Genomic DNA, 10,243 nt, shown 5'->3' with positions numbered 1-10,243 from the left:
CTTAGTGGGTGGCCGCGCTGTGGGCAAAGACCCGTGCCATCACGGCCGAGAAGGAGCAGAGCTGGCGGAGGATCCGGTGCTGGATCAGGGGCCGTTCCCAGGGCTGGCTCTGCGGCAGTGGGGTTCCCGGCCCCTCGGCGAAGCTGCCGTTCTGCTGGGTGAAAGGACAGCGGGGTTACGCTGGGCCCCGGCCCAGGAGGTAGAACCCCGCCCCCCCAGCCAGGCACAGGCCTTGGGAGATGGCACTGGGTGCTTGGTGGCACCCAGGCCTGGAGGGGGCCAACAGGGGCTCCTGGCTGCTGCTGGGGGGTTATTCCCCACACCCCCTGCTGCCCTGCGTGGGCCCCAGTTCCCCCACCCCCAGCCCAGCGGCTGGTGGACCCCAGGCTGCGGGGCCCCTCTCACCTGGACGAGGCTGGTCAGCTGGGCCAGGGCACCCTGCAGCGTGGCCATGGGGCTGTCAGCCGGGCCCCTCAGCTCGGCAAAGACGTCGGAGTCCAGCAGGGCGCGGTAATGCAGCAGGGCGCGGTAATGCCGCAGGGCCTCGTGGATCCGGCGCAGGCAGCTCTGGGGGCGGGAGGGGGTCATGAGGGGGTGTCGGGGGGGGTCCCCCACATCCCTGCTGCTCCCCACCCACAGCTAGGGGCTTGTTCCTGAGTCCAGGGGGATTGGGGCTTTGGGAGACCCCAGCTCAGCTATGGGGGGAGGTCAGCAGCCCTTCCCCCCCCCCCAAGGTCCCCCTCATTATTGAGGGGGGCTGAATGATTATTTTCTATATCTCTCTCCCTCCCTGCCCCCCAGCTCACCCATCTGCCCTTCCCCCTCTGCCCCCAGCTCGCCCGTCTGTCCCCCCCACCCCACCCGCGGTGCCCGTCCGGCTGGTACCTGGTCAGAGCCCAGCTTGTCGGGGTCGCAGTTGTCGCTGCATCGGATCTGGGGGGTCAGGTCCTCGCTGGGCTTCTCCTCCACCAGGTGCATCTGGTTGGGAGCAGCAGAGCTGTGGGTCAGCGCGGCATGGCGATGGGGGGCAGCTGCCCTCCCCCACAGCCCTTCACTTCCATCCATTGCCCCCCACCCCGTCCCAGCCCCCCCTCCATCCATCACCCCAGCTGCCCCCATAGCCCCCCACATCCATCCATTGCCTGAGCCACCCCCCCACAACCCCCCTCATCCATCACCCCAGCTGGCCCCTCACATCCCCCCACTTCCATCCATTGACCCAGTCACTCCCCCCAGCCCCCCTCTCCATCCATCACCCTGGCCACCCCCCCACCTCCGTCCATTGCTCCAGACGTCCCCCCGCCCCCCATTCAGCTGCTGCACACTCCTCTGTGCACCTGCCCCTGCTCGCCCCCCCCGCATGGGCCCAAGGCTCAGGGGGTCACCCCCTAGAGAGATGCAATACCAGACCCTCCCCCTGCCCCCCAATTGTCCCAGGCTGGTGCTCCCCAGCCCCTGAGATCCCAGGAAAGGCCCAGCTCGGAGCTGGGATAGGCCCATGCGCTGGGTTTTTTAGACATGTTGTGAATTTCTGGAGCTGCTTCCTGGAAGGGGGGAGGAATCGCCCTCAGGGACATCCCTGAGCGGCCAGGTGAGGGGCTGGCGGGGAGCCCTGACTTGCCCCAAAGGGCCTAATGGGGCACCAACCCCCAAATACCCCTGCCCTAAAGGAAACGGGGCCCTGCAGCTGTCTGTCCGTCCGTCACTGGACATGTCCCACCCGCAGCCAGTCCACATACACCCCGTCTGTCCATCCGTCACTGGACATGTCCCACCCCCCTCCCCAGCCTGTCCACACCCCCTCCCGTCTGTCCGTCCATCACTGGATGTGTCCCCCACAGCCTTTCCACATACACCCCGTCTGTCCGTCCGTCACTGGACATGCCCTCCCCCCCCCACCTGTCCACATACACCCCCGTCTGTCTGTCCATCACTGGACACGTCCTGCCCACAGCCTTTCCACATACACCCCGTCTGTCCGTCCGTCACTGGACATGTCCCACCCCACCCCCAGCCTGTCCACACCCCCTCCTGTCTGTCCGTCCATCACTGGACGTCTCCCCCACAGCCTTTCCATGCCCCATCTGTCTGGCTGGCTCTAGCCATGCGCCCCCAGCCCTCCCACCCCATATCTCCACCCTCCTCCTGTCTGTCCATCCTAGAAACGCAGCCACCCCGCCCTCTCTGGCTGGCTGTCGGTCACTGGACATGTCCCCCCCATCCAGCCCGTCCATGCCCCCTCTGGCTGGCTGTCGGTCACTGGACATATCCCCCCACCCAGCCCGTCCATGCCCCCTCTGGCTGGCTGTCGGTCACTGGACATGTCCCCCCACCCAGCCCGTCCATGCCCCCTCTGGCTGTCGGAGCTAGAGCCCCGTGTGGTTTCTTGCTCCTGTCGCTGGCGCTGCCCAAGTGCTGAAAGCCCCTTTCTAGCTGACCGTCATGCCGCTGGTGGGGCTGGACCCCCGGCCCTGGGGGCTGCCCAGACAGCAGCCAGGCAAGTGCCCCCAGCTGGCTCGGCTCTGCCTGCCCTGCAGGGGTCAAGCCCATCCCCGTGGCCTCAGCACTTCCCAGGCTTTATCCTCTCAAGCCCCGTGAGGCAGGGCAGGGCCGTCTGCTGGCTGGGATCCTGGAGCCCCCCCACCACACATCTGCCTCCAGCTCCCCTGCCCCCCTCTCTGGCCCCCCGTAGACCCCCCGTCAGTCCCTGCCCAGCCCCGCTCACCAAGCTCATGTGGCCCTCTATGTCCCAGGCCAGCTTGTTGACCCGGCTGGAGAAATCCCTGCAGAGCTGCCAGTCGGGGCCGGGTGCCCCCGGCAGGACCCTCCCCCGGGACGCAGCCAGCAGCCCCAAGAAGCAGAGGAGGGCGCCGGGCCAGTGGCTCCTGAGGCTCTGCATGTCGCCGGGTTGCCCTGGGTTGGTGTGTGGGGCGCTGGGCTGGGCCCCGCCTATTTATGGCTCTGCAGGTGACTCAACGGGCAGGTGGGGTTTCCCCTGGGGCGGCAGGTAGCACCCCCGAGGGATGGTGTCAGTGCCTGTCCCGGCTGAGCACGATGTCATCACCGCCTGGGCCGGTTACTGCGAAATCGCTGCCTCCCCGCGAAAGCAGAAGCGATACTGGGGGGTGGGTGGGTGGGAGCGGGACCCAGGGATCACGCCAGCTCCTCGGCTCCCTGTGGCTCTCCACAGAGAGCGACACCTGATCTGGGGCGGGGAGGGGGGCAACACCGGGCAGCTCCCAAATCCCCCTTCGCGACCCCCTCCCCAAACCCAACAAACCCCCAGGTATTTTCTTACCCCTGAGTGTGTCATCCCAGAGTCAGCAATGGGCGCCAGACCCCCGGAGTCCTGGCCCGAGCGCCCTGCTCTAAGTACTAGACCCCACTGCCCTCCCAGAGTCCTGGCTCCCAGCCCCCCAATTCTAATCCACCAGACTCCCCACACCTCCCAGAGCTGGGGCCAGAACCGAGGAGTCTTGGCTACCAGCCTCCCGACTCTAACCACCAGACCCCCAGCCCCTCCCAGAGCTGGGGAAAGAACCCAGGAGTCCTGGCTCCCAGGCCCCCGACTCTAACCCACCAGACCCCCAGCACCTCCCAGAGCTGGGGAAAGAACCCAGCAGTCCTGGCTCCCAGGCCCCTGACTCTAACCCACCAGACCCCACTTCTCTCCCAGAGCTGGGGAAAGAACCCAGGAGTCCTGATTCCTGGGTTCCTGTACTGACCACTGGACCCTCCTGCTCCCTCTCAACTCACCCAGTTGTGCACCCACCCTGGCTGAGCTTGTCAGGCCTCAGTTTCCCTGGCACAGACAACTATTGGGCAGGGCGCCCTGTTATTTGGGAGGGATGTGGTTGAGAACCCCAGCGATCAGGCGGGCAGGGCACTGGGCTGATTGCGTGAATGTCTCCCCAAGGCATCAAACGTCAACCCACAGTAACCCCCTTTGCAATGCTCGCTGCCCAGCGTGGGGCGGGCCAGGAGTGGAGGGGGCTCTCCCATGGGGAAGGGAGTTGGGGGGGGGCTCATCCCACCAGCGGGGAGCTGCGCTCAGTTTAATTTCAAACCAAGGAGGAATGAGAAAAAACCATTGAGGGCAGGGGGCAAAGGGCATTGCCTTGGGGGGGATGCAAAGGGATGGGGCCCAGGGAAGGGTGGGGGGGCAAAGGGATGGGGCCTGAGGGGATGGCGCGTGCTGAAGGGATGGGGTCTGGGCCGGGTGGGGCAAAGGGATGGGGCCCAGAGGGGGTGGAGGGGCGAAGGGACGGGGCCCGGGCGGGGGGTCCAGGGGGCGAAGGGACAGGGCCGAGAGGGGGTGGGGGGGCGCCCTTGGGCAGGTGGCCAGGGGGCGAAAGGACGGGACCCAGAGGGGGTGAGGGGGGTGAAGGGACGGGGCCGGGGGGGATGGCGGGTGCTGAAAGGATAGGGTCTGGGCCGGGGTGGGCAAAGGGATGGGGTCCTGGGGCAGGGATGAAGGGACGGGGCCCAGAAGGGGTAGGAGGTGAAGGGATGGAGTCCGAGGGGACAGGGGGCAAAGGGACAGGACCCAGAGGGGGTGGGGGGACCCAGGGGCAGGGGCGAAGGGATGGATTTACTGGGGGGGGCAGCAAAGTGGCAGGGCCCTGGGGGCAGGGCGTCCTGGGGCGGCGGGGGGATGACACCTCCCCTGGTGAGAGGGATCCGAGAGCCACATGGCTGGTGGCTGGCACTGGATGGGGTGGGGGGGCTCAGGACGATACCATCTCAGAGACACCCCCCCCGAGCCCCCAGGACCCCCCACAGGCTGCTCTGCCTTCACGCTGCCCTGGGACCCCAGCTGATGCCTGGGGGGAGGGTACCCGACCTAGCCGTACAATGCGGGGATGTGGGGGTTAGGGCTTTCCCCCCCGCAGAGGCAAGTGGGGTTGGTGGGGGGAGCAGAGCACTCAGTCTATGGGGGGGATGCCTGCTTAGCATGGCGGGGGGGGAGCTGGAGCCGGGCATTCCAGGCCTGTCACAATCCAGGAATCCTGGGCGCCCGCCTGGCGAGGAAAACACAGTGGGGCCGGCGCCCGTCGGGGGCGGGCGAGGGCAGAATGGGAAGGAGCCACTTCCTCCCGCGGCGCCCGCCAGGATGTGGGGGGGGGCAGGTTCCCCTGGAGCCATGGGCAGGTGAGGCGCCAGGGACCGGCCTTCGGGCACCTGGGCACGGCCGGGGCCAGGCACTGACTCCGGGTCCTCGGGGGGCCTTGGGAGGGAGGGGGAGGAATGGCTGGGGGCGGGGGGGGGAGAGGGGGAAATCTGAGGGGGGGGGAAGCACAGGGCAAGCACTGAGGCAGTGTGGGGTGGGGGGAGAAGAGGGAGCACAGGGAGGGGGCTCATGGGGGGGCTGGGGGTGAGAGGGGGATCACGGGGGGTGGGGGGGCTGAGGGGTTAGAGGGGGGAGCACAGGGAGGGGAGGGGGCAAGGCGGCAGGAGTGGGTCAGGGAGGGGATGGGGAGCATGGGGGGCAGAGGGGTGAGGGGGGCATACAGGGGCACAGGAAGGGGAGGGGGCGCATAGGGGGGCCGAGGGGTTAGACGGGGAGCACAGGGAAGGGGCACATGGGGTGGCTGAGGGGTTAGAGGGAGGAGCACAGGGAGGGGAGGGGGCGCATAGGGGGGCTGAGGGGTTAGAGGGGGAGCACAGGGAGGGGGCACATGGGGTGGCTGAGGGGTTAAAGGGAGGAGCACAGGGAGGGGAGGGGGTGCATGGGGGGGCTGAGGGGTTAGAGGAGGAGCACAGGGAGGGGAGGGGGTACATGGGGGGCTGGAGGCGAAAGGGGGCTCACGGGGCCTGAGGGGTGAGGGGGGGCTTGAGAGGGCACAGGGAGCGGAGGGGGAGCATGCGGGGGCAGAGGGGGGAGCATGGGGGACACAGGGAGGGGAGGGGAGCGTGGTGGCCCCACAGCAGTGCCAGGCGGGAGCCCGTTGTCCGGCCGGGCTGGGTGCAGAGGGCTTGGCTGCCCCACGTGCTGCCCCCTCCCTCCCGTGCCCAGTGGCAGACATGTCCGTGCGGCTGCACCTTGCCCAGCCTCACGCCCTCGCCCGTCAGCACACGCCTTGCCCTCAGCCGCCCGCTGCCGTGTGCCAGCCACCCCACAATCGGGGGGACCCGGGGGTGCTCGGCCCAGCGTACCTCACCCCCGCCCTCCCTGCCAGGCTGGCGCCCGGCCAGAAAGGAATTCTCCCGGGGAGGCCCCTGCCTTGCCAAGCGGTGGCTTTGGTGCTTTGGCGGCCCCGTGTCACTGCAGGGCAAGTGGCCGCAGCTGGCACCACCAGGGGCTTCCCCCTCGGCGCTGGAACCCCTGAGGCTGCCGCAGCCAGGGAGAGCCTCGAGGGAAAGAGTGGGAGGAAAAACACCCGCCTTCCTAGAAACCCAGCCGCCCTGCCAGGAGTGTCCAGCCCCTGTGCGCGGCGGGGGGGGAGACCCCTGCCCCCCCCACTCCAAACTGCCATAGCCCCGCCCCCTTGCCAGCACCCGCCCTTGGCCCCCAACGGCACCCGGCTACGTGCTGGCCGCCCCAAGCTCTGGGGAGGACCGGGAGCAGGGGCAGGGAGCAAGGACTCGTTAGCGCTGCGGGTAGGGGGCTGCTGTGCTGAGCAGCACCGGCCTTGGCATGTTTCCTGACCATCCTTGCCAGCTGGCAGGGCCCCAGGAGCCAGCGAGCGCCGCTCAGGTGCGGGGTGTAGGGGGGGAGAGGGGAGGGCGCGGCTGACGGATCTCATGGGATTTCCAAGTGGCACGCAGCGAAACCCAGCCCCTCCCCGCCCGCTGGGCGCAGCAATCCCGCATTGCACAGGAGCGTACTGCACGCAGCTGTGAAATCCACGGATTGCAACACAGCCCTTCCCGAGCCCCGCAGGGATGAGGTGCCAGCTGGAACGAGACCCGGGGGATGGGCCAAGGGGGAGTTTTCTCTTCCCGGGGACTCTCCCAGGCTTTGCCCTCCCGGTGCCCCTTGGCGAACAAACCACACTCTGGGCAGTGGGGCAGCAGTCGTGAAATGGGTCTGGCCTAAACGGCCCGCCATCCTGGCCTTGGGGCAGGGACAGAATTGGGGGGGGGGCCAGGCCTTGAACCCCTCGGGGCTCCCTGTATTCTGGGGCCTGCCCGGCCCCCCACCCAGAGCAGCCGCAGGGCCGTGGTGCAAAAGGGGAAATGGGATGTTATAGTAGAATGACTTCCCTCTCTGGGTTTTTATCAATGGGCTCACTGATCTCGGCAGGCATGGAGGGGGAAAGCAGGGGGAACGCTATGAGGCTAGGGAAGTGCGTAACCTCGACCTCGCGCCGTCGGCCCGGGGCAGGGCGGGAACGCCAGCATGGCCCGGCACATTGGTGCCAGGGCTGGGCGGAGTGGGCTGGATGGCTAGATGGGCCTGTAGGGAGATACAGATTAGAGGTGTATGGGGTGAGAGAGAGAAACTGGCTCTTTGCGACCAGAACCCAACCAGCCTGTGGGGTGGGGCTCTGACCTGGCCCCTGCGTGACACCACCACTGCCCAGCCCCCAGCCTGGAGCCCCTGGAGCTGTGCAGTCCCCCCACCCTAGAGCGCCTGCTTTCGCTGGCAGTGCTTGGGGTCCGCAGTGAGTTTTCTGGCACCTGCTTCTGCTTTCGGTGTGGCCAGGATCGGTGGGGCTGAAGAGAGGGAGAGGAGTTAGAGAGAGGGAAAGTGGGCGATGGCTGGAGTGGGACTTATGGAGACCAGTGATGGAGACAAGAATATCTAGAAGAACCATGGGAGGGATTAAAGCCATTAACCAGTGCTCTGGCTGTGCTATAAAGCCCCCAGCTCCAGGGCAGGACCTGGCCTCTACTCTAGGGCGGGGCAGGGGGCAAGGAGGAACCTTCCCCTGGAGGCCAGTGTCCCAGAACCCTCTCCTGCTGGGTGTCTTGCACCTCGCTCTCGGACACGGGATACCAGGCCAGCTGGGCCCTTCGCTCAGATCCGCCACAGCACCCAGACACCAACTCACTGAACCTGTTGCTTTGATCCAGTAGACGGGTGAGTGACACGTCTCTGGGGGCAGCTCCAGCCAGAGCCTGTCCCATAGAGTCATCCTGGAGTTTCCTGCCTCCCTGGTCTGTCAGGTGGGGGGATTCCCTGGTTTCTCTGTGGGCCAGGAGATCGAGCAGCCTAGAGACACGGGAAACCCAGCCGGCAGGAAGGTCCTCAAGGTATTTAGGCACCTAACTCCTATACGCCTTTGAGGACCGGGGCCTCAGGGCTAAGGACACCCTTGCCTTTGTCCCTCGGAGCAGCTCTTTTCATCCCAGCGGGTCCAGGGGGCAGCAGGGCAGGCAGGATGTGGTCTGAAATCAGACGAGGTGTCAGGGACGCACACAGCTAGGGAAACTAGGCCAGCAAAATCCAGTGCACAGCCACAGATTGGTGTCAGGCAAAGAAGGCATTTGTCCTCCGCCGTGTGGCATCTCTCTCCCCAGCGGACGGGTTCCAGTGTGGACCGAATCACAAGGCAGGTGTGGAAGGAGGAGGGGTTGGTATGTTCAGAGCCGCGCTTGTCGGCTGTTTGCCTTCGGCCCAAAAGGCTCCTGGATTTACAACCTACAGTTACAGTTTGTAACTGATGACGCCTACCAAATATTCTGTACAACTCTCGGTTCAGGGCAGCCCTAGGGCCGGTGAGATCCAGGGGGTCAGTGGCCCTTTCTGGCTGGAAACTATGAATCATCGGAATGAACAATGAACACAGTCTAATAGAGCACAGCACAGAATGTTAACGCAGAAGACAAGGTCTAAAGCTGCCTTCCAGGGTCACCAAGGAGATCTCATCCTGCTTGACACTCGGGTGGCTAACGCCCATGGGAGTTAAAGCCCCCTGAGGATCCGGCCCTCGATACCTGCCACTGGTTGACAGAAAGCACAGATTTCCTAGGAACTTCCTTAATTGGCTTGAACATTTTGGGTCAGTAAATAAATAACCAGAAGCCCTGATGTGTTCTCCGGGCGCCGTGTGTATGGAAGGAATTGTAAATAAGTGTCTCCCAAAAATGAAGGCAAGTTTGTAATAACAAAAATTTAGACTAATAACTAAATACATTGATTAATAACTACGTACACATCACTAGTGAGGTCCCTCCTCTCCCTCTGGGGCATGACACCCCTGGGGGTGGGGAACAGCTGTCAGGAGTTACCAACAATCGGCCCTCATTGTATCGGTAAAAGGGAAGGGATGGGAAGGGGGTCCCAGGATGGAAAAGGTGGCAAACCACCACCTTAGAGCAACAAACCTGGGTTCCTTCTGAAGTCCTAGACATGTCCTTGGAAGCTGGGATGGATGCTGGGTTTTTTCAGGGGTTTGAGAGACCTAAGGGGCCAGCGCATGAGCTCAGCTCTGCTGGTGACTTTGAAGGCGCCACTCTGGGTTTACAGCAGTGTCAATGAGGATGAGAATCTGGCTCAAGAAGGGTCGCGACCTAGAGCGGCCGTGAGAGGCTAGTGAGAGGCTGCTCATTTTAATTGCCCATCTCTCTGCCTGGTAAAGGTGTCTTTGGGTGGATGTGACGAGCTGCTCGGTTGATAGGGGACATGATTAGATAGATAGATAGATAGCTGGGTGTGCATGGGGATGGATGGGTAGATAGATAGTTTAGACTGAGATCCTTCACAGGACCAGATATGGGCGATTTACGTCCCAGGGACCAGGTGAGAAATCTGCCCCACGCTGTGCCTCAAGGCTGCCCTGGAGAGGCAACCTCTAGAGGGCAAGTTTGGCATTCATGGCCCATTCATCCCCTGACCACTTTGCTGGGAAGAAGGGTGGAGGGCTGATGGGTGTTAATTCAATGGTGGGTAATTGTTAGGGGGACATGACTGAGACCCACCAAACTCATGTCACAGGGGGCTCCCAGCCCGGATTTTGGCAGTAAGGACGGCCCCATGAGATGCTGCCTTCTGGACTTGCTGTGGGTTTCACGCTCCCTGGGGCTCCCCCATCTCGCCTTCCAGGGACGTTTTTGTTTTGGGGGGGGTTTATATATAGTTAAATGCCACTATCCTGGAAAAAAATATAGAAATGGAAAGTTACTGGGGCATGGGAGAGCTGGGGAGGGCTCTGGGGATGAGGGTGCTGCTGGCCCTTTAAGTCTTATCGGACTCGCAGCCGTTAATCGAGGGGGTCGGTTCTCTCTGTCCCCTCCGCCCTCCCGTCCTGTTCTCTCTACCAAGCTTGCGCAGGCCGCTCCAACCTGTTATTCCCGC

The 10,243-nt window shown here is 64.4% G+C and overlaps 1 protein-coding gene across 1 annotated transcript; it reads right to left on the bottom strand.

Moving 5' to 3' along the window:
* Position 1: 1 nt before the first annotated feature.
* IL23A (interleukin 23 subunit alpha) lies at positions 2-2,899 on the bottom strand. Its single transcript, XM_074935540.1, has 4 exons — positions 2,726-2,899; positions 886-978; positions 406-567; positions 2-151 (listed from the first exon to the last, which is right to left on the bottom strand). The coding sequence occupies exons 1-4, from the start codon at positions 2,897-2,899 to the stop codon at positions 2-4; spliced, it is 579 nt and encodes a 192-aa protein (XP_074791641.1).
* Between the last annotated feature and the right edge of the window lie 7,344 nt (positions 2,900-10,243).

This window comes from Natator depressus, chromosome 20, assembly GCF_965152275.1.
Source record: "Natator depressus isolate rNatDep1 chromosome 20, rNatDep2.hap1, whole genome shotgun sequence".
Lineage (NCBI taxonomy): Eukaryota > Metazoa > Chordata > Testudines > Cheloniidae > Natator > Natator depressus.
The sequence above is the reverse complement of the archived record's forward strand: the minus strand, read 5'-3'. Positions and strand labels throughout refer to the sequence as shown.

Coding starts and splice junctions, on each gene's coding strand:
- IL23A (XM_074935540.1), bottom strand. CDS start 2,899: ATGCAGAGCCTCAGGAGCCACTGGCCCGGCGCCCTCCTCTGCTTCTTG. Junction 979..2,725: donor TAGAGGGCCACATGAGCTTG/GTGAGCGGGGCT, acceptor GCTCCCAACCAG/ATGCACCTGGTGGAGGAGAA. Junction 568..885: donor ACAAGCTGGGCTCTGACCAG/GTACCAGCCGGA, acceptor TCCCGCCCCCAG/AGCTGCCTGCGCCGGATCCA.